Raw genomic sequence first — 23,687 nt, 5'->3', positions numbered from 1 at the left:
TTGAAGGATTAAGCAACTGGGAGATGGACCCCCAGCTTTGGCTTATCTCCTGTCTTGACTCCACAATACTGGCACTTTTGGTTTTTTGCCCACTTCTGCGGTGCAGGGAGATCAACCCTTAGCTTGAAGCAGAGCAACTTACCTATAGGGCTCTGACTCACGATAAGTGAAGCCCATCTGAACATAAGCCCATAGAGTATTTTTAAGGTCATGTAGCTTCAACCTTTTATTGTATCAGCAAACAAATGAGGACATCTCTACTACACAAGGAAAGAGTGTTTATAGGAGAACTGAGAGCTTACCTGGCCAGCAGTGGCATGTGTAATTGTCAGCGTTGTCCTCGCAAGTGCCGTTATTGTAGCATGGTTGTGACCAGCATAAGGGCGTTAGGGTCTCGCAGTGTATGCCCATAAATCCAGTACCAGTACAGTTGCAGCTGTACCTGCAACACAGAATGCAATGTTCACTCTAGCTGGAAGTCAAGAGACCTGGGCTTTGTTCCCAAACCCGTGCAGGCTTCTTGTGCAGCCTTGGCTAGCAGCTTGCACAGTTGAGTGCAGGCTCAAGACCACCATCTGGTGCTCTAGGAGAAACTGCAGAAACTGGGAACCGACAATGAGCTTTTTCCTGAAATATGTGGTTTTGTCTGGGGGAAAAAGCCTGCTTGTGAATTCAAATTGGTTTTGGCAGATAATTTCTTCTAAGAATTATTGATTATTTTTTTTCCTTTTTTTAATTTTGAGGGAAAACAGTTTCTGGCATTTCCAATGCAATTTGTGTAGGCTTAAAATTAGTCACAAAAGGAAAAGGTGGGAGGCAGTAAGTGTGTTAGTATCCCTTTCTCTTGGACTGGTAGAAATTAAATTGGCAAAAAACATAAGGCAATTTCTTTTCCTCAACTAAATGATATTTTCTCTTTGATGAAAACCAGTATTTTATTGTTAGGTTAGGAAAAAAATGTCAATTGCTTGCATGGTTCCAATATTAACAGTAATACAAGCTTCCTTTTGATATCAATGTTACTATTATGGGTTTAGAAGTAAACAAACTAGTATATATAAAAGAACAATGTGCAGGTAATCATTGATGTCTGGGGGTTTTGCTTGTGTTCTTTTTTCAGGTGAGAAAATTATTATAAAATAGGTAACTCCTATGCTTAGATCATAAGGCATAAGGTCACCTTTTACATGTCATAAGAAAAGGCAGGCCTTTGCAAGATAACTGTGTTAAATGTGTATGCTTGCATGGTCTTTGTCTAATAATAATTATCAGAAACAAAAATTTATTCTTATGTTGTTTTATTTTACACTAAAATGATACAGTGGCTTTTGTGTGACTAAAATCACTGGGAACCTTGCTGAACAAGATAAGTATACTTATTTGATAATTTCTGTGCTTAATATCTAAGTCTTAGAGTAAATACATGTAGAGAAAGCGGAATTTTTGAACCTAAGGGAACATCAGAGAACAACTGGCTCCTGTAGTCTAACAGACCAAAAAGCGTAAACTTTTTACTACATTATTTAAGCGTACCTAAGCAGAAACTTCTGGCAGGCCAGTTTATTACTAGTGTATGGATTATACTTAAATCAAAATCAGAGATGACTTAGACCAGGTGGCATTTGAATTTGGAATATAAAAAGTAATGAGGAAGATGTGAATCAGAAAAATAATTTTCATTCCAAGGTATGTCTCAAAACAGAAGTCTTTCTTCTGCTGTATTTTTCACACATTTCCTCCATGTGCCTTCAGTTTGGTGCTGTTCAGCTTTGTGGTGGAAGACTCTTTTCTGCCTTAGCCCATGCTTCTTTTTTCCTTCAGTCCAGAATCATGGAGCAGTGAGGAATATTCACAACTCTCTGCTTAATGTGAAGCCCCACCTGTGTGCCTTTTTTCTCAGGTATCTTTAAGTGTTTGACATTGCTGTCGACCTTCAGGGACTCTGGAGGGTGCCCCGCTTGTGGGCAGGCTGTGACTGCGCAGGCAGATGCCTTTTTCTTTTAAGAGTCATACTCTTAGACACTCTACCTAACGTATTTTTTGGGCTTCTTGTTTGATGTTCTCACAATATGCAGAAAGCAGTACGTGCAGCTGTTCTTTCCTATGCAATCAAAAGAGCATTGAAGGTCCTGGGAATATTTCCTATGGAAAAAAGGCTTGGAGCACGCAGAGGCGTCCTCTGTGCCTGCACACAACAGGTTTTGTCGGTCCAATTAAAGCACCTCTGTAAACTGTTGGATTTAAATAAGAAATGTGCAATAATGTGCAACTGTTTTTTTTTTAAAAGACCAGGTTCTACTTTGTTGCATTCATGAAACCTCACTGGAAGGATCAGTCTGAAACTTGAGAGAGAGTTTTGTTCGGTGTTTGTATTTACGGCTTTAAATGCTAAATCTGTTGCCTTGCACATTTCTATGAGAGCTGGTGGCACACACAAAAGCCTCAGCTGTACTGTGGCATTAGTCAGAGAAGAAAAACTACTGTTTAAAGACTACAGTTCTTCATTTAACCCAAAAAAATACACAAAAGGAAGGAAATTACTAGACACCCTTCTGTTTTGAATTGCTTTGTTGTCTGACTCTTTTCATCATGTAACAAATGTGGAAAAAGGCCCAATCATTCTCCAGATATCCTGCGGTATTACAAGCCAATTAAAATTGCTCTTACATGTACCTCAGCTTTAAAAGCTAGGAGAAAAATGAGTAGGATTAAGTCTGGCCTGAATGAGCATCCCGGTTGCTCACCTCTCGCGTGTATCCTCAAAAGGCTTGCAGGTTTCTAGGTGGCTCTGCTGCGAAGTCGTCGGGTGCGAGGTGACCTCCCTCCCCCTGCTGCCGTGCTTTAGCTACGCTGGAAAATAGTAAATTGCTTTGTCCTGTTTAGAGTCACTTGGCCCTGCTGAAAAGGAGCTCCACGAGGTTGGTGCCATGTCTCCACACTGTGCAAAATCTCATTCCCAGAAGATGATCTCTCTCCCCCTCTCATTCAAGGCAAGCAGGCCTTTTGCTGGCATGACTTTGGGACTGATTTTTTTTGGGGCACTAAAATCTTCAAAACTGCTTTCTAAAAATTGGAAAATGCACAATAGAGGACAAACCTTCTGCTGGTGAGAGGAGTGCCTGCATGAATACACTTATGAACTTTCAAACTGAGCTTATACACTTATTTTCAGTTTGGGAATCTCCAGCTGAGTATGCAAAGCCAGTATCAGTGAATGAATGCCAGAGCTCTGGCTGCCTGGGCTGCACTAGGACCTCTGTGCGGGGCTATTAACAGTAGGTGCAGAAGCTCACTTTTCTGTTGCCTTGTATTCTCTTCATTTTTTTTCTTTGTCCATGGACTGCAGATTATTTTGACTAAGGAGCTGTTGTCCTGTATGCCTGTAAAGTTCCTGACACATTTCCTAATGATATCTATTACCGTGGTTACCATTATTACAGTTTTCCTCTGCCTCCCTTTTTCTAATACTTCTGTCTGTCGGTGTGGGTAGCTGCAGTTGGCAAATTCCATTTTATACGCGCTCACAACTCTCTTGGAAACTAAATTTTGATGAGTGTTAGAAACAGAATTCATGTCTAAATGATAATCCTCAGGGACAGACAAATAACGTGTAAATATTTAAAGTACAGATGTGAAAAATGTACTACTTTGTCACTCTTTGCCCTAAATATTTTGTTGTCCTATTGGTTCGGACATCAGACTTGCATTCTGTAATCCTTTTCAAATTTAAACTGAAATCAGCACAGCGTCAAGGAGTGAAATCCACAGTTTGAAATGAAATCAGCTACCTGGCAGAGCGGGCTCTCATAGCATTCCTGTCTGCAAACAGAGGAGCTAATAGCACCTCACACTACCATTGCCCGGCTGCAGAAGACGTACCCGTTGGCATGGTCCATGCACTGTCCCCCGTTGAGACACGGCTGGCTGACACACTCATCGATGTTGGTTTCACAGAGGTCCCCGAGGAAGCCGGGGGCGCAGGAGCAGGCGAAGCTCCCCAGGGAATCGCGGCAGGTTGCACCATTCAGGCACGGCTGTGACAAGCACTCATCGATTTCCAGCTCACAGTTTGTACCTTCCAAAGCAAAGAAAACAAGCAAACCCCAAACTTAGGAGACAGTTAGTTTTGGAGATCTGAGCAAAGACTGTTTTCAGTACAACAGTCATATAATCTTTTTTTTTTTTTTAAGCAATTGCCTAATTTCAAAAGGAATTTCCTCCTCAATGTGCATTGCTAGACTATTTTTTTCAAGGCTTTGGAGAATTTGTAAAATAACAGACCAGCTGTTATTCACAGGAACAGGCAGAATAACAATTTTTTTTATGTTAGCTTGAACATAAAACCAGAATGAACTAATTTTGGCAGATTATTCAACCCATGCTACTATCCTATTTGTATAGTACAGAAGTAAGTAGTAATTCAATGACCTCAGAAGAGTCCATTTAAAGCTGCGTGTTTAATTGCAGCTTCATTGGGAAGCTGTCTGTTCAGCTGTGTTTTATTTGTTAATTTTTTTTAAGATTTAGTCATGTGTAAATAAATCAGTCTGTGATGCCATGTTTGCAACAGGTCAGAATCTTGGAGCTGCTCTTCAGAGATAATTGATGGAACTAAATCAATTCTAATATTAGTTTGCAGCTATTTATGATAGTTGGCAGGTTAAATATACACTCCTAATCTCTATCACAATCCAGGAAACACTAAGAACATTTCATAATTTCATAATTAATTTCATAAATAATCAAAGCAGGTCCTGCTTTATTTCAGGGTTTTGTATGCTTATGCACTTATTTAGTATTTTGAGTAACAGAGCAATATGCTTTTTTTTAAATAACCTTCACCTGCCAAGTCAATTTGTTTTAACAGCTACAGTACCAGCCACAAAACAGATGCAAAATGGCAAATTATAATGAAGAAACTGCTCTTAAGTGAGCTTCCCTATCTTTTATTTGGCTTACCGAAGTAGCAGCAGTATTGTAAATAGTTTTCAGGGGAATTTCCTACTTTGAAGAGAATCTGCAGCCCTGAGAATGGGCTCCATTTTTTTTGGAGAAGGAAAGTTTTCAGTACAAGAAGATGGGGCAGGCTTGCAAAAGATGGGAACAGGCACATTTTGATGATGGGTATCTTCTCAGCAATTTATTTAGGAGCTCACTTCTAATTCTTTCTTTATGCTGTGTCCTGCTGTGAAATTTTTACATTCTACCTCAGAACATCTTTCTCAAAACACTGAGATTGCTAATATCTAGCACTATTACTTGATTATTAATTTATCTTGACTCTTTTGAATGTAGCATCTTTGTTTAAAACATAAAATAATTTTTAAAAATCCATATTATGGATAAATACCTGGAAATAGATTAAAATACCCAAACAGAATTTGAGGAGGTTAACTCATAACTATTTTTCATTGCATTTAAGCATTAAAGTCCAAGTTCATTCCAGCAGTTAAGAAATATTACTGCTGTAATTTTCACGAATATATTTTTATACTTCCTTGAGACCACGTATAGAACACTGGGTGGGTGAAGCCGCCGGTCCCGTGCCTCCAGCTTAAGCTTGACTGGTCAGCTAGCCACTACTTTCAGCAGGAGCCTGCCACGAGACCCGAGCACAGGAACGCTCTCTTATGGCTTTATGGTAATGTACATTACATTCAGATATAGTGAGCAATCCCTCTGTGGTCATTGCCCTGTGAATTCGCTGTAATTGTAAACAATGTGTTTGCAGAAGTATGTCTAGTGACCGTAAATCTGCCAGAGCTTGTTAACAGCTTACTGCGAACACTAAAAATCATGTGACAAAACAAGCCCTGTTCAACAGTTCAGCCAAATTTAAAACTACAGGCCTGAAAACAGCCTGACGATTAACATGAGAACATAGCGTCGTTGTTTTGGTTCATGTCTTTAATCTATCAAGCCCAGTAACCTGCCTTCGGCAATGTTGCCTCAAAAGAAAACTTCTCTTTGTATAATGCATCCAGCCGATGCGATATGCCATGCAAACGGGGGGAATTCCTTCCTAGCCTCTCCTGAATCTGCTGTCAGGCTTTCTTATATGTGAAGAGGAGAGATGAAAAGATTAGATCTGCATTTGCACCTCAGTCTAACATTCTGTCATAAATATGCTGTATGCCAAATATCATATGCCAGAAAGGAGGGGGAAAAAACCAAAAGCACCAACGAGCCCTGCCACAGTTATTGCACGGGGCTACAGCATCAAGAGCAAAGGTGTCCTGTCCTAGAGCGGGCAGAGTGTCAACAGACACCAAACCACACAAGTGGTTTGAATTGAGAGACCGGGAAGGTGGATATAAATGATATTTATAACTTTTGCAGTTTCTTTGAAGAACTAAGATTATTTCTTATACTGCTTGCTTTTCAAACAAGTCCTACTGTGCACTGCTTTGTACAGCCCCAGTCAATAAAAAGTAACGCAGGCAAGGATGAAAGAGATACAGCCAACATTTTCAGACTTGCCTGCCTACAGATATATTGTAAAGTCACCTTTTGGTCAAAGATGCTAGAGTTTTGCAGGCTCAGTGTAGTTCCAGGTGGACCTGCGTTCTCTTAGTATGTCTGGAAATTGGTATCCAGGTCACTCCTGCTCTCCCACACTGTAGTGCTGTGCTCGGGCACAGCAGGTACAGAGGACTGTCCCCAAATTCCTCAGTCTGTACATAGTAATCTTAAATGTCATTATCTGGGCGAGAGAGTGTCAGATAGCTATTTTCCAGGCATCAGCTTTGAAATGGCAGGGGGAGTGCTCATAAAAAAATCAGGCAGAGGGAAGGAAGAGTTCAGTTTCTTGGGGCAAGGCTTGTCCTTTTTGTGCACAGGTCTATGTGAACCAGCAGTTACCTGCATGCACACACAGACCTAAGCTGTTATGGGTCTTGCAACACTGCACTCACCAGGCACACTCAGAGGGCAGTGGGGCTAAATCCAATCAAATGTTTTCGTGCCGGGCACTTACGAACTGTGACAAGCACTCTCTGGATGTTTGTGCCCTCTGCTAATCTTTATTTTGAAAACCATTTGAAATGTGGTCAGTACTACAGGGCTCCTCTCACATAGCAGTCTTGCAGTTTGGAGTCTCAGCATCAAGCTGATAACCGGGGCGTGAGGCAGGGAGCGTTGTCTGAAACTTGAAAGCTGGAGAAGGAAATAGACTTTCTTTCCACTGTGTTGGCAATTGCTGTTGGATGGACAATGCTGTTTGCTATTGATATCCACAATGATGCTGCCACAAGCTCGTTGGGAAGTGAGATCTCTCCTTGAGGTACTTCATCCCATGGTAGAAGCTGCAGGGCCTCTGTGTGCCTTTGATTGCTTAAGACTTACAATGCATCTATGCTAAATATTTGCATGGGTACATATTATTGATAAGAATATTGCATGAGAACTTAAAGATCCATCAGGAATAATTTCTTCACATTGCACAGAGTTCAGCTGTGGTTACACCACAGTAAAAGGTAAGGCACCAAGGATTAACCTAGTCCATTGTACCTATCGTGTCTGTCACTGAAACACTTTCTCCTGCTCTTGTCTTGGGCTAAGACTGGGGTTTGGAACCGCCATGCACCCCTGATCACGCTAAAAAGTTCACTGGCAATGGAGGACTGGCTTCAGCTGTGTCTAGCGAGGTAATTAACATACCTAGCTGTGGGTAATAACAGGCTCTTACACCATGCTCTGTTGGGGTGAATTAAAAGCAAGTGCAATTAGTGCAATGGAGGAAAAAATGCATTTGATTAAGGTAGCCAGCAAAACTTCAACAAACCAATTGAGCTTCGTTATTTAGCAGCTGTGTGACATGTGTCTTGTAAATAATTTCACACATGCAGAGCATTATCATAGAAACTGCAGATTTCATGCTAAATTTTCCAGTCTTTGGCTCTTCGTGCGTTCTAACCTCTTCCATTTGTGTAAGAATTATGTGTGACATTTCTCAGCTATTTTAAGAAGTGCTGCAGCATACCAATCATACAAAATAGCAGTCAGTCCATGAAACAAGTAGCAACCACAGCCAGTAACTCAAGCATTTGGTTAACATTACTGCTGTAAATTTACTGTATGTTCTCTACCTACATATCAAGAGATATAACCTTCTTTAACATCTTAGGGAAATGAGATGAGGCTGGATGACTTCCCACAGTAATTCATGGTGTCAGGCCAGGATAATAATGGTTGGCAAGATCCCCTGACAGAGTAAATGAGGGTTTTTATTACCAGCGGGGACACCTCAGAGCTTTCATCCAGTAATCCCTCTGGCTTGTGCATTTAGCACAACTCACAGCAAGATGCAGAAAACAACAACAAAGAATGCTTCTGATAAATCATTTTGTTAAGTAGCCTTTAAAAACTGGTGTTTTACTGCTGAAGGAGCAGTCTGCTACTCCCCTATAGAATTATTATGATTAGCCTCTGCTGCTGGAAACAGTGTCGGAGTTGTATGTCAAAACACTGCAGCCTCTTCTGCATTGTATTTTAGACCTCTTCTCCTTCCTTTTCTCCTCATTTCTTAACCCTGCTTGTACTGAGTGCGGAGCACTTGCCATTGCTTGATTTTCAGTGAGAGCAGAGAGCGTCTGCCTGGGAAACAGCAGAATTTCCTGATGAACGTGGAGAGACTCCAGCAGAGCGAGTTTCCTCCAGCAGTTTGTGTTGATCTAAATCTTCGTTTCTTTTTGTTTGGGCTTTACTATTTTACTATGTTTTCTCTCTCCTTGCCTCTAAGGTGTATGTTCTGTCTCTTTCAAACCGAGTTCCCGGCCTGTGGATCCAGGCCTGGACCCCACTAACAGTGCCAGTTAAACAAATACAGTTTCCTGAATACAACGGGAGGTCTGGGCTGAGTCTGATCATTGCAGAGTAACCATGCTGGTTGTTAATAGGTTTTTCCTTCCTTCTGCTCTTCGGCTTTCCCCTGGTTGTGTAGTTTTCTCCTTGGCTGGCCTGGGCTCAGACACCCGCTGGCAGCAGCGGGGTGGCAGGAAGGTAACAAGCTTCCTTCAAATAACATTCTCTGTGCTCACGAGGGATATTAACCGAGGGCTGGCTTCCAACGAGTGCTGTGTCAGACACGGGAAAGCTGCTTTTTACCTCTGACTTCCCCTTTTGCATGGGGATTTGGGGATGGAGCTGTAAACCACATCGCTTATTTCTTATTCATTTGAATCACTTGAAGCAATAGGTATTTTTTCCCCCCTATTGCAGCAGGACTCTTTTTTTTTTTTTTCCTTTTTTCCCTGTTTTGTTTTTTTTTCTCTGTGCTTACCTGACTGGTAATCTATCACTAAAATGCCTCCCCTTTCCTCTTTTTAATGATGCAGTGTGCTACCTCTTGCAGTCCTACCCCTGAACCCAGCTTTGTAATTTGAAGGGAGCTGTCTCCCGCAAGGGTTATATGCTCTCCAGTAGAGGAAGCAGGTGAGAAAAATCATACCTATACCTTAAAAATGGAGCTACATAAAATGGGATTAGCAAAAAACAGGCAGTTTGGGAACCCAATAATACTTTTCTTTCTATTTAACTTACATAATGTTCTAGTTGCAAATGAGTCCTTTGTTTCTGTGAAGGTCAGAGGAGAGAAAGTTATTGTGAAATGTTGAGGTTTAACAGTACTGTTTGTTGTGATTAGCAAACCAAGGAAGTCTAATTAGATCTAATTTTTAACCCTGTCAAACATAGGTTTTGTCTGAGGACCAAAAACTATGTATAGCACTCTGAGGACAAGCATTTTCAGAATGTTTCTTTTAAAAGGCAATTTAACCTAGCCCTGTGATGTAGCTCACAAAACTGCTCACAAAACTGCTCTGGAGTTTTTGGTAAATGTGAGATTTCTTCAGTCCTTCACAGTGATAAGGTAACCCATAATGCACCAACAGCCGCTGTTGCCAGAGCTGAAGGCAAAGTGGTAATATAGATACGACTAAATAAGTGTGTGGGCGGGGGAGTTGAACTTGGAACATGAATTACGATGGTTCTCCAGGATGCAAAGAAAAAGTTGTTTTAATAGTGCTTACCTGTGTATCCAAGTGGACAGATGCAGTTATACTGTCCTATCTGGTTGAGACATGTTGCCCCATTCAGGCACGGATCTGACACACATTCATTCACCTCCAGGTCACAGTGCTTGCCTTGGTAGCCTGGGACGCAGTAGCAGGAGTATTCATCAACCCCATCCCTGCACACCGCTCCATTGTGACATGGTTCAGAAATGCATTCATCAAAATCCATTTCACAGAGTGTACCTGTGTATCCTGCGCTACAAAGGCAGGTGGGCCCAGCCAGGCCACTTTGGCAGGTTCCTCCATGCTCACACGGGTTTGTGTCACACACGCTGACAGCTATTTCACAGTTAGGCCCATTATACCCAGCAGGGCACTCGCAAGTAAAGCTGAGGTTTCCAGCAGAGCTTAAACAGGTAGCATTTTGAAGACAAGGGCTTGAGGAGCAGGGATCAGCAGTTTTATTACAGAGCTCCTCCACGCTGTCCACTGATGTGTCCACACAACAGCAAATATCACCTTTACAACCAGCAACGCATGTAGAGTTCTTTTGGCAAGAGTTTGACAGGCACCTGGCATCATTCCTCGTGCAAAGTGACTCTAGAAAGGAAAAAAATAAATCCTGAGGACTTCCACATCACTGAATGTAACCAAGAGCGAAAGAAGCGCAACTCTTAACACAACTGTGCTTCAAAACCAACACCTCCAATTGTTGGCAGTTGAGAAAAAAACAGGACTGGTAACCTTGTGACACATATTAGTAGACTAATAAATATAAAGTGAAAACAATTATGAAAATATAAGTAGGTTGTAATTTCCTGTTCTTGTCTCTTCCGACAACCATAGCCTGGAGTGTGAGGACTGCTTAGCTGTATTAACAGTGCACTTGCAACAATATTGGTGGTTGTCAACAGATATCCAACAATATGGAATGCATTTAGGTGTATTTAAGACAAATTTATTTTTTTAATGAGAAAAAGGAATTGAACCACCTCTTTTCAGCTCAATACAACTTTGTATTCTTTTGTGGTGGAAGCTTTTTGTATTAGAGTTCAACAAAGCTAAATGACTCAGGTGCAGTTATAGCTCAAGTAAGTTGTTCAAACCATCATGCACTTTGATTTTGACTTCCTGATGGTAAATAGTAATTGACAGCTGTACAGCTTTTCCACCACAAAGAATCTCCCAAACACCTGAGATTCAAAATAGCCTTCAGAGATCCTTCCAGCCTCTGAGGCTGTAAGGACACTGTGAATACGGTGTAAACGTTTTCTTTACCCTCCAGGAACTCGGCTCCTGGCAGTAATTAAAGGCCACTTGGAGTTGCCTTGCTGCTGTAAAGACAGGCTGACAATAACAATAGCTACTTCCCAGTTCCCAATCAAGGAGGAGCAAGCTGTTACCAGCATTGTTCATAGCCCACAACTGAGAAACACTGATAGAGTTAAAGCAGTGAAAGTAGTGAAGGATGTTCTTTCTAGTAAAAGAAAACATGAATTTTGCCATGAAACTGTGTATATTTTTAAAATCATGACTGATTGTCTCCATCACAAAATAAATGGCCGTATTCGGATAATCATGGCATACGTAATGCACGTATATACTGGCTGCCTTAAATTCAGTGATAGGCATACTAAGCAATAGCAGCAAGATGCTAAATACTGAGTGCCTGAGGTAGGTGTGTTCACCTGGCTGAATCCTCTGCAATTACAGCTTTGCTGCCAACAATGTCAAGTGAGCTAGGCTGAAGTTTGTGTATTCCTATCTGTGCTATAAGCAGGTCTCCCATGTGCGACACAGGTGAAGAGTGCAATGGGGTTCTGTTGATCACTAAATTAATCTCATAATATCACGTTGCTTCTGTCACGACTTGCCATTGTTTTGCTATGGGTCAGTGGAAACGGTGTTAATCATCAACACACATCCCGCGGCATTTGGGAATTTTGTTACTCCCATATAAACTAACTCAAGGCTGCGGAGATAGTAAGACCCAAAGGGGTGACTGCAAATGGGGTGTTTGCTCTAGCCGTCTAACTTGGTCTAAAGGTCAAGCTTTTGAACGCTGAGGAGAGGCAAGTGGAACAAATCCTGCCTCCAAATACTGTGCTAGTAAAATGAAACAATGACAGATCAAATCTCATAGGCAGTGATTAATGGAGAGAAGAAAGGCAAGTAGTTATTTACTGACATAAACGACCTAGAAGACAGGGACCACATAAATACCAACCTAAAAAGCCAAGTGCATGTATAATATTTTGATTCTTACTGACCAAATTGGAAAATCTGATCTGGAGTATAATAAGAAGAGCTCTATCCAACTGATTTGCACCATGTTACAAGAAATCCTCTACTGTATAGTGAACATCTGAATACCATCAGACTTCTAACATGATTACAATGTTGACATTCCTCAAAATATGAGGGTAACACTGTAAAAAAATATTTTGCATATTGCTAGAGGAGAAAAAAATATTGTGTCACAGAAGGAGAAAAAAAGCAGTCATATCTTGGCCAAGAATCTATGAAATAAAGCTGAATGTTCCTTTTGGAGAGAAGGTGGTGATTCAGAAGGGAAAGACCAGTGGACTGGAGCATGAAAGTTGCATTAAATGATCTCTATGAGAGTGCTGTAAACATTCTGTTTTCATCTTTCAGTTTATACTTTTATTCTGAAGCCATGTTTGGAGACACAAAGGGTGCATGTGTTCTACAGCAGTTACTTGAAAATGAATGGGAGAACAGTGTATGTTTTCTGAAAGAGCATGTTGTGGATGAGCTGAACTTCTTGGAGAAATTCAGACCTTCTACCACCAGTCTCTCCTGGTTCTTGGAACTGAGATTCAGGAGGGTGGACGCAATAGAGAAGGAGATGGGGCACTGAAAGAGAAGCAGCGTGTAGAGATGCTTATCAATAACTGGGACTAGACCAATGCTGATGATAAAGTCCTGGGACAGATCTCTGGCTGGCTGGGAAAGTGGAAAGACTAGGGCTGGTCACCTGAGGATAACAACCAACCAATGGGGATTGTCAGAGAATACAAACTGACTGAGGAGGATGCATTTTCATTATGTGTATTTTAGTATGTAATATAATTTAATCCAGTTTTTTTTTCCCAGGAAGGGAAGGTGAAGGAAAAAAGCCTGAGAAGGCTTTACCAGCTTAGGAAAGACAATTTACATAGATATAACACTATGATAATAAATGGGGAGGTTGGAAAAGTTATCTATACTTCATTGTTGTGCCTTCTGACTTGAGGTGTACACAGGAGCAGCAGTGCCTCTGAGAATAAAAAGTACCAATCTGAATGAACCTGATGCTCATAAGTAAGTACATTTACTGAGTCAAATACCTAATTAATACTTGTCTGAACAAGCGGAATAGAGATTTATGTAGTAACATTGACAATAAGTGTGACGTCATGATTTAAAACAATCAGTGGTCTTAATGATTACATAGAAATAGTTTCTTGATTGTTTCTTTTGGGGTGTTGCACATATACGTAAAACCTGAGAAATGTTTTAGCTCATATGTACCAGAGATGCAGAGGAGCAATATCTAGAAAAGGTATGGTCTTTTCTTCCTAGAGATTATCTTTATTTAATGCAGGCTAAGATAGACCTGATTAAGAAAGCAAGCTAAACCTCGGTTAGCACGAGGAGAACTGGAGCTTTACCTCCTGTTCTTTGAAGGAAAACAGGACAAAAATAGCACTTCTGATTTAGCCTGCCTTTAAAATGATTGTCCCCAAGCCTGTTAACACTCAGTTTTGCACTGGGAGCAGATATTTCGTCCTAACGTGGTGTCAGTTGTACTTCCTTCAGCTCATAGCTCTCACTGAATGCAAAATTCAAGACGTTGGCCATAGTGTACTGACTTGCTCTACAGTCAGCAGTATCCCGGACCTTTCTCCTAAATACGCTTTCATGTATGTTCTGATGTCCCAGTTTACATTATTTTGTATATTACCTATGTGTTTCATTTATTTTCTTCAGCCTGGATAATACAGAGCTTACTGCAATCTATTAATTACAGTTAAAATAAGCAAAACTTCATTCCTTAGGAACTTTTGCATCCAACATTTTTCTTGGGATTGCACAACTTTAAAGAGCTTTCCCTTCAGTCTGTCTACCTAATTAAAATTCATTAAAAGTGCATGTTTGAAGAAACATTGCAAATTTGAAGAAAGTAACTCTGATTAAGCTGTAATGTTATCTAACTGTTGTACTGTGTAAACTACAAGAGGTGAGGTCAATCATTCAAGTGCTTAAGTAGGACCACTGTGACATGAGAAGCAATTTGGTTAATTATTACTGCTTTTCCAGAGATAATTTGCATACAACAACTCCATTTGCTGTAATAACTGTGCGTGAGAGAAACTGAAGCGTTTGCCAGCCTGCAGTTCTGATACCAACACACTAGCTTTGAGCACTGCTTAAAAAGCTTCATAGCTCTCTGAGGCAGTAATAGCAGATGGAAAATGAGAGAAGAGGAAGGAAAGCCCTAAAAGCACAGTCTGTAGTGAAGGCAACCCATTTGTTTCCAAGGTGACACCACAATGGGAAAAACATGAAAATGGAAAACCTTTCCTGGACTTTTTAAACTAGTATCTTAATTTCAACTCCTCTGGCTTTTATAAATCAAATTTCTTACGCAAAAATTGCCAACAGACAATTCAGTAAATCCAATACTCCCTACAGGATGCTTTTGTCTGTTTTGTACTACAAGTTTACAGCAAAGCAATAAAGTTTTTGCTTGTTTTATCTTCATTCTAATGCACTGTGCCATGTTTTTTTATTATTTGCACAGTTCTTGAGGAACACGAGCTCTGAAGTTCTTAGCAGCGATGTAATTACTGTTGAGTTTTAGCTTACTTGTGAGTTAAAGGCTAGGATCAAGAGTTTTTGTTAGGGGCGCTATACAGTGGTTTTAAGCCAGCAGCAAAACTGCATCTCAAAAAGGTGATCATCAAAGGGTATGCAGTTATCATACTGTGGTTATCAAATGGTATGTAGTTCACCAGGACGTTCCCATGATTTTTTGAGAAAAGTCATGTTCCTAAATTATGTGAGTGCTTCAGAAAATCCTTGGATCCTGGATTGCTAGTTAGAACACCACTTTCCACTTATTTGAGATGAATTATTTACACTACCTCCTTTCCTGCCCCATGGAAACTCAGTTTCCCTGCTGCTCTGGAGCGACGAGGAAGGATGGATTTGGGAACCTATTGAGCTATCGAGAGCTATGTGGAAATGAGAGAGGAAGAAGATCATAGCATGTGGAAGCTGAACTCTGGTGTGGCAGAATATGGTGGTGTCTGATGCAAAGGCTGGCTTTGTCTGAGCTCATGGTTGAAGAATATTCTCTATTACATTTGCAGAAAGTGGGCAGAAATACGTCAGTGGTTTAGGGGGCTTGATATTTGGTAAGGCTGCAGAGGGATAACCTGGAAAGGCTTCATGTTCTAGCTTAGATGTATAGAGGAGTCGTTTTCATTCTTAAGCAATTAAGATCACTTTGGCACTGACTTGTTCTGACAGAGAGTCTTAAAATTTGTATGTAACATTAGGAAAATGGAAACAAAATGCTGATCACTTTGGATTTACACTGACTGACACTTGAGGTAATTATCAGTCTCTTTATAAACATTGATACATTAATCTAATTACGAAAGGAATTAGTGCCAAATATTTTACCCCATGGTTAAATCCGTTTGATGCAGATGAAATCTTTGGCGGTAAAATTCTTTGCAGTAAAGCTTGCCATCTACTGGCAAATCATCAGTACTACCAGAAACACGTCAATACCTGCAGCTTTTAAAGTTGGTGCAAACTATTAAGAAATAAGAAGTAATAAGTAATAAGAAATATACAAAATGCTGAGAAAGAGCCAGTTTTTTCCTTTTCGATAAGCTTACTTAAATTCATTAAAGAGATGTTGTGAGTGTATAAATACTTGAGCTTATATAACTAATCAGCACTAAAAATGCGTGATTTTGGTCTGGTAAAGTCTTCTTGCCAATCAGAAACCACGGACGTGCTACAAAAGAATTTGGGTGTTGGAATTGCATGACAATGAGCATGGGAGGGCAAAATTAAATTAGTGGCAAAGTTAACATAAACAGGGCAGGAGTCTTGAGAGGGCCAAAGCAATTCAGCACACATCTTCTGACTCCTGATAAGGAAACCAGCGTGCCTCAGTAAAGCAGATAATTTTGAAGAGCTCATCCTTATACCTTTCCTGAAAATTGGGTTGCGTTCTTTTGTTTGAATCAGAGAGCTAGAGAGTTCATGTGTGCTTTTCAAAATATTCTGTTACCTAAAGTAGATAAAATAAAAAGTAAAGTAAATTGATCCCCAATTCTGAGAACCTGATTAGTAATCTCAGCCATTCAAAGCCCACAAACAAAACCTGGCAAACCGTGCTAGGTTGCTTTTGGCAGACTTTCAGCAAAGACTTGTTATTTCCAGACACAACTCTCCCTACAAGTTGGTGGAGTATCATAATCAGCAGCAGAATTGAAAATCAAATTTCAATCACTGCTAATCGCATTGTTATGAACTGGAGTTCACTTGACTGTGGTCATGCCTGCACTTTGCTAATCATCTCATCATGCCTGGAGGCTGCTTGTAATTTGCAGTGCTGTTCTTTAAATGTGCCTTCTTCCCCTGAAGGAGGACTCAGCTTCACAGAAGCTCTCAATACTAACAGTTTCAGAGTCTTTTACATATACGGTGGATATTTTCTGACCTTCTTAACAGAGACAGTCTATTTTCTAGGAAAAAAAAATATCTATGAGAAGATAGAGAACTTCTTGATACCCGTATAGTCATCAACATTGATGAGTTTACTGTGCTTTGAAGAGAACTGCTTTCTTTTTTTCTTACTTTTTTTTTTTAAAGAAAGAGTTATTACTTCACATGTTTGACTTAAAACTAGGAAGCTACACCAGCTAATGCAGATAAAGCAGTTCACAGCAAAAAAAGCACTTTTAATGAACTCGTACATTTTGGAAAGAAATGGATAGAAAAAAAACAATATTCTGGTCTATGAGTTTAGAAAAGAAATTTTAAAAATACTCCTAAGGAAAAACTGATCAAATTACAACAGCAAAAAAGAATGTGTTGGGTTTTTTTAAGAAAACAGCTCAGAAAATGTGTGTTGGGTGGGGGTTTTTGTTGGTTTTAATTTGGTAAAATAGTGTATATAATTGACATCTTGGTTGTGGTCACTCACTAGAAGGATGAAATTTCCTTGGGATAGAGGAAGGAACCAGTGCTTCACTTAGTGTTATTACTTCAATCTGTCTTCTGTTGACTCAACAACAGCATACAGCATTTGTTCACAACTGAAGGCTTACCTTATGATCAAATAAGCTCACTAAAGAAGTCATGGGATAACATGATGGTGGCAAGGGCTTAGATAGCCCAGTGCCTGGAGTTAGAAACGAGAACCTTCAATGCTTGTGTTCATTTCTTGTTTAAAACTTGCCCCTGGGATTTTAAAACAAGTGTGTGAATCTGTGTCGCTAAAATATCAAGCTTTGTGACTTTAGAGAGATCTTGAAATAATTAGCATTTAACTGGAAATGTATAAAATATTGCCCAAGGCATTTAGGGCTGCATTGAAGAGCGCTTGGCTTTGGTATATCTAGGAATATCTCAGTTTGTCTGCAGTGCACCATGACACAGAAAATACAGTTCATCACTATGACAATAACTTCCTTGCAAAGACAGCCTTAGAAAGTTGTGGGAGTGCATATATATTCAATCTTGATGTATCTTGAACAACTAGGGAAGAGATGAGCACAGCTGCATAATCGACAGTGACAGAGACTGGGATCAGATACCTTCACCATGGACTGAAAGGCAGAGATGCCGTTTGTGGATCAGCATTTGGCAGATGGGGAAGAAAAGGACATGAAACCATGCCATTCTGGATGAAACAGAGCCAGGTAAGGGGCTATCTTAGCCCTCAAAATAGCTTTTTCCATTGTGATTCTCTGTGAATAGATAATTTCAGTTTTTCCACACAGTTCTGATTGCCAGACTAAAGTCTCAAACTTCATAAATATTGTTCTAACGCTATTTTACCCCCTCCCTGCCCGTCTCCCAGAACATTTGTCTACTGTCTTAATTATTTAATGCAATAAGCAGCTTGTAGTTACTGTGGCGGCATTTCTCCTTTGCAAGCTTCACCTGTGACGGAAGCAGCAGCCTCAGGACCTGACCTGCTCTATCCACAGCTGGAATTATTACTCAATCTGCTCAATGAAAAAGTGTACCTTGGGAAGGTATGAACAAACTTTTGCCAAGCAAGCAAGCACATGTCATTGTGCCTACAAATATTGTGGTCATAAAGGGTTAATCCCGAATCTTTAACTTCAATCGTGTGTCCAAAACATCCTAGCATGTTGTTATAGAAACCACTTTCAGGCATTAAATCTTGGATCACAATTATTACCATAGTAACCACTACTGCACACAGGCAGGAAAGAAAAAAGGCAGTTACACAAATACTCCATTTCTATCAAAAAAGCCAATTTTGTTTTCAGGTACATTTGTACCCGCAAAACCAAGGAAAGTAAATGAACAACTTATTTTCTGAAGCAGAAGTATTGTATATTAGCATAAGAGTAACAAATGAATAGCATTAAAATCTTAAAGTGTTGTTTAGGAAACACATTAAGATTAAAGCTATCTGTGATTCAAATTACAGAACTGGTTATTAAATCAGTGTCTCGGTTTCACTGCTCTCCAAACATTTCTGCAAGCTCAGCCTAATTTTGTGCGGTCCCCCAAGAATGAAGGACATCACTGCTGTCGTTTTCCTTCACTGTCTTTTTACCTTTGTGCCACCCCAGAGTTCCTTACCCTCTTCAGCAGCGCAGTCCTTACAGCCACGTACCGACTGACTGTACTAAGCACAGCAACAATTTGACAGGCTTTCCTACATAGCAGCCAGGCAATGACCGCTTTACCACGCGGCGGTGAGGTGTGCCAGTCCAAAGGCACTCGCTTGGTGTGCGCACACACACGGCTGCTCTCCGGCTGGCGCAACAGTGCTGGAGAAGAAGTGGGGAGTGGGTGCAGCTCATTAGCTGCTTGCTGAGTTGTGTTGTCAGCAGCAGACAAATAAAACAAACATCTCAAAAACGAGGTAAACGCTTTCTTTACTTTTAAAACTAAGTTGGTTTTTTTTTGGGTCTCACTTTATTCTGCGTCATACCCTAGTGTCTGTGCTGGGAACAGGAGGAGAATCAGGCCCAGGAGCTCAACAGGGTTCCTACAGACTGAATTTGGAGGATTTTCAGTTCAATTGGACATCCAGGCATGGTGCTACTAGCAGTGCAAAAAGACTGGTTTCCAATATGTATAAAAGAATTTATCCATTGCTTCTTTACCTTTACACTTAGCACTACAGCAGTGCCGTTTAAGTTGATAGTGCATAGTGATCATCGTGTTTTTGCTGTGCACAGACATTTTTGTTTGTATAAGATGCAGGACAGTGGCTGACCAGGCCCAGAAGGTAGCTGATGTCCATTAGAGTAAATGATGTAGACACTGATGTAGAAATTGAACTGATGGGCACAAACTTGAACATTGGAAGTTCCATCTCAACATGAGAAGGAATTTCTTAACTTTGAGGGTGGCAGAGCACTGGCACAGGCTGCCCAGAGAGGTGGTGGAGTCTCCGTCTCTGGAGACATTCCAAACCCGCCTGGACGCGTTCCTGTGCAACCTGCTCTGGGTGACCCTGCTCTGGCAGGGGGGTTGGACTAGATGATCTCCAGAGGTCCCTTCCAACCCCTACCATTCTGTGATTCTGTGATTTCTGATGTGCAGTTCCCACTACTATATATGCTCTATCTGAAAATAACTTTCCTCTTTAATAGTTTCACGATTTTTCTCCATATTATTATCTTCTAAGTCTGCAGAAGAGTAAAGATGTGAGTGTAATGAGGTGTTCCTTCTCCCTTTAGAAGTGGTGAAATTTCTTTTTAGTTGAATTCACACAGCAGGATTTATTCTTCATACCACAGAACAGGATCCCTCCACACAGGGACATGGGAGATAAACAGGCAGGTGAGCAATAACCAGGATACATGGTGGTGGGAACCTGGGGGCCAGCTTCAAGTTTGGCTTTCTGTCAGCTCTTCAGAGGCAAAGAACATGGAAAATTTATTGTCCTCAAAATCTGAAACAATTTTGTTTGGGTAATATACTTGCTTGCTTATAGGAAAAATTTCGTGATTCTGCAGGTTAAATGTCTTTGTCCCAAGGATTTGATCAATACTTTCTCTGTCTGTGCTGCTCTTAGGGCTTCATTAAAGCTGGGGACATCCTCAGCGTATAACTCAGGATACCGAGGTGTGTGTGCGAAGATCTCTCTGGTAAGATGAAAGGTTTTGAAGAAATAAAGAGAGAAAACCTAGGTGGTTCACTTAGGGGTGTGAATTATGTCTTATACTATAAAATGTTATCCTGTATTGCTTGCCCTTAGTGAGGTTGCTCAGTATGCCTGGATGAACTTGTTTGGATGGGTGGATTTGTAATGCTTTTGTGAAAGGTGTTGCTCCTGCCTTGCTCCCAAGACGTACAAAGATGGCAGCATCAAGCCTTCGAAAATTAATGGAAACACAACATGGTGTTTCCAAACCTGATATCAGAACCCAGTGAGGGGTGCAAGTGGTGCTGGGGAAGGGGAAAAATGAAAGCAATGCTTGCCATTGGAAAGATACCACCTGTATTCACAGCTACGCTAATGACGAAAGGCTAAAACATACACCTTGGAAGCAGAGAGATGACAAAATAATGAGGGAAGTGGTGTCAGAACTAAAAAGGGTTGCAGAAAGACCAAAGCACGGACTCACTTCTTCTCTGCATCAATGGGGGGATTTTCAGGAACACAGAGGGAGTAACACAGCATAAAACTGTCAGTTTGTGAATTTGGGTGAAATCCAGTTGCTCCTGGTTCTGTCTGAATTCCAAATAGTGGAAAATAGGGAGCAAAGGAGCTGTTGCTTCTTGACGAGGCCAAATCTCACCTTGAGAGACACGAGGTCTCACAGCTTCTCTGGAGCCTGGAAAGAGTTTATGTCTTACACTTTGCCTTTGTGTAAGACAGAGGCTCCCACTGAATTCAGCCTCAGCAAGGAGCGAGGGGCTGGCTGAGCTGGGAGGCACTGCCCCTCACGCAGACCAGCTACCACTGACTTGCAGCACTGGGGTTTCATTTAGGTCAGAACACGCAAGCAACCATGCTACCCCTCTGCTCAGCTACTAACGTGGGAAAGAAAAAGCTGTCAGAAATGCAGACAATTGCTGCTGAATCTTTGATCTACTGAGCTTTTTCACATTAGAGCATCCTTAGCATCCTCTTGGAGGAGAGGGGCTAAAAATTGAGAACAAAATTGACTTCAGATCCAAATTCAGTGTCCACGTGTTGTTTGACTTTGAAAGCTGTTAGAAGGCATCCTCTTCAGTCTCCTTTATCTGTGGTTCTGCCCTCCACTTCATTTACCTCTTTCCTTTTCTTAATATGAAAACAGCATACAGCAGTGATTCTAATGTACAGCAGCACATAAAGGTGCTCTGATTTTAAAACATAGCCTCAAATGTCTGTAACGCTGACCCAGATGTGATTTCTTTCTGTAAGTCAAAATTGGATGTGCTTAAAGCCCTTATTGTCAGAAAGGCATCATACCAACCTGTAACATGGGGCAAGAATTTCTCTTCTTGTCATAGATATTTTCACCTACATTTTGCAAGTCACAGATTTCAGAAAATTAGATTTTCCCCACTAATAAGTCACTCTTAAAATTTGGCTTCAAGAAATATTCATATGCTCATTGGTCAAATGTACTACACTAATAAATAATAGGGAAAATGTTATTGTCAGGTGTATCACACAGGTATATGTTCACAGCCAGGTTTTGATGACTTCCAGTTCAACATAGCCTCCATGAACACCTGTTTTTATGGCATTCGGATAACCAGAAGATCCCACCAAGGCACATCATATCAGATGCACCATATCCCTTCTGCACAGCCAAATCTCTAGCAACAACAAAATGCACATTCAGAAAATGATGGTTTTTAACGTATTAGAACAGGGGCAAAAACCATGACAAAACACATAAGGGTTTTTATAGATCTATTCCTTTTCCCAGCTGGCTTACTATGCTCTGCTTTGAAGTCTGTAAGGAAATGAATGTTTTAAAGTTTCTAGGTGCAAAGCTGTGTACTGATGTGTGCAGATGTTGGGATTGCCTCCAGTAGGTTCTCAGTAATACAGCTGAGAACTAAATGTTGCTGAAGCCAATGAAACGCAGCAGAACAGCATCACACTGATACCCATAGCCACCGGAGTGCATGCTGTCCCTCCACGCTTCCTGAATGTATCATCCTTTTCTCACACAATTTCAGTTTCGTACTATGTAACAGGACTCTCCTATCAAAATCATGATGCTGCTTCTCTTGGCTCCCCAGACTTTAAAAAAAGCAATCAGCCCTGTGGCAGATCAGCATTATGTTGCTGGAAATACAGTGCGCTGTGATTTAAATGCCACAGATGAACAGCGAGTTCAGAGAAAGCAAGGTCATTCTTTTCCAGCATGAACTTTGTAGAGGAGTTCACATTCCAGCCCTTTCTGTTATTTACTAAATTCTTTTCAATCGAAATCACCTACAATTAGCTCTGCATGAGCTAATTACCAATTGGGATTTAGAGACTACTTGGGAAAAGTCGCCGCTTCTGTATTTTGGGACTGGCTAGAGTCTAAAAGGGGGGATCAGTGCAACCAGACTTCCCGTCTGCTCTCCTGCTGAGCTCCCGTGCTACCAACAGGGCCAAAGTCATAACAATGACACTGGTGAAGAACAATGATGTGATCATGATCTGCACAAGTTGCCCTCACTGACCTCAACCAAATAAAAATCAGTCACAGGCCCAATAGAAGGATGCTATAATGTGAACTTTTGCAGAGGGCTAGTCTTTCAAATGCTAGTTTCATGTCACAGTGAAGCTCTGCCATGGTCATGCCTCGGACACATCTGTGGTAGCTTTCCTGACCTGCAAACAGACTGTACTGTAGCATCCTAAAAAAATCTACTAACTTGTAGCAGAGGAAGAATGAATTTGATTCCTGGGTTTACAACATTTGATTTCCAGAGTAAGCTCAGAAGCAGATCCTAATAAGCCTCTAAGCTACATGACATGAAATTACTAGTCTCCGTTCACAGACCACCATGGTTTCCTCTCCCCTGATTTCAAGAACTGTTTGCTGATTAATGGCAAAACTCTTTGTCCACAGCCAAAACGCTATATAACCTGCAGAGATGTTGTTCCACCAGCTCCATCTTTTGCTCAGAGCCACCACCCTCTCCTTGTCCATGCTACAATCCTAGAGAGGACTGGCCAAGCCTTCGTTTGATGACACCCCATGACTCGATTGCACCTGACAGCAATGCAATGTAATGAAATGAAAGTTAAATGAAAGTTAAATAAAAGCCAAGAGAATAGCAGCTGCAGGTCACATTGTCTTCTCTGTAGGTCACATTGTCTTCTCTGTCACATGTGAACCTGCATTGAACTGAGTTTGTGGGACACCAGAAACTATTTCTATGAGAGGTATTAATGAATTTTTGGAGGTCACTAGAAAAATCAGAATTCTT

General features: G+C 40.8%; 1 protein-coding gene and 1 long non-coding RNA gene across 5 annotated transcripts in view; one reads left to right on the top strand and one right to left on the bottom strand.

Annotated features, from left to right (window-relative positions):
* The window catches only part of CRB1 (crumbs cell polarity complex component 1), a 132,444-nt gene that overhangs the window by 87,356 nt on the left and 21,401 nt on the right, over positions 1-23,687 (bottom strand). For all 3 annotated transcript variants that reach the window (XM_074596852.1, XM_074596850.1, XM_074596851.1), the window contains exons 2-4: positions 10,029-10,613; positions 3,880-4,075; positions 303-442 (exon numbers count right to left, since the gene is read on the bottom strand). In XM_074596852.1, the coding sequence (XP_074452953.1) occupies positions 303-442; positions 3,880-4,075; positions 10,029-10,613 (921 nt within the window). The remainder of the gene's footprint in view (positions 1-302; positions 443-3,879; positions 4,076-10,028; positions 10,614-23,687) is intronic.
* Positions 17,633-23,687, top strand: part of LOC141747127 (uncharacterized) — a 42,128-nt gene continuing 36,073 nt past the window's right edge. The window contains exons 1-2 of one of the 2 annotated variants that reach the window (XR_012588606.1): positions 17,633-17,965; positions 18,204-18,304. This is a non-coding gene — a long non-coding RNA (uncharacterized LOC141747127). The remainder of the gene's footprint in view (positions 17,966-18,203; positions 18,305-23,687) is intronic. The other variant, XR_012588607.1, reaches the window with a different exon arrangement.

The sequence above is a fragment of the Larus michahellis genome, chromosome 8 (assembly GCF_964199755.1).
Source record: "Larus michahellis chromosome 8, bLarMic1.1, whole genome shotgun sequence".
In the NCBI taxonomy this organism is placed as follows: Eukaryota; Metazoa; Chordata; class Aves; order Charadriiformes; family Laridae; genus Larus; species Larus michahellis.
Note: the sequence above shows the minus strand (reverse complement) of the source record. Positions and strands in the feature narration are given on the sequence as shown.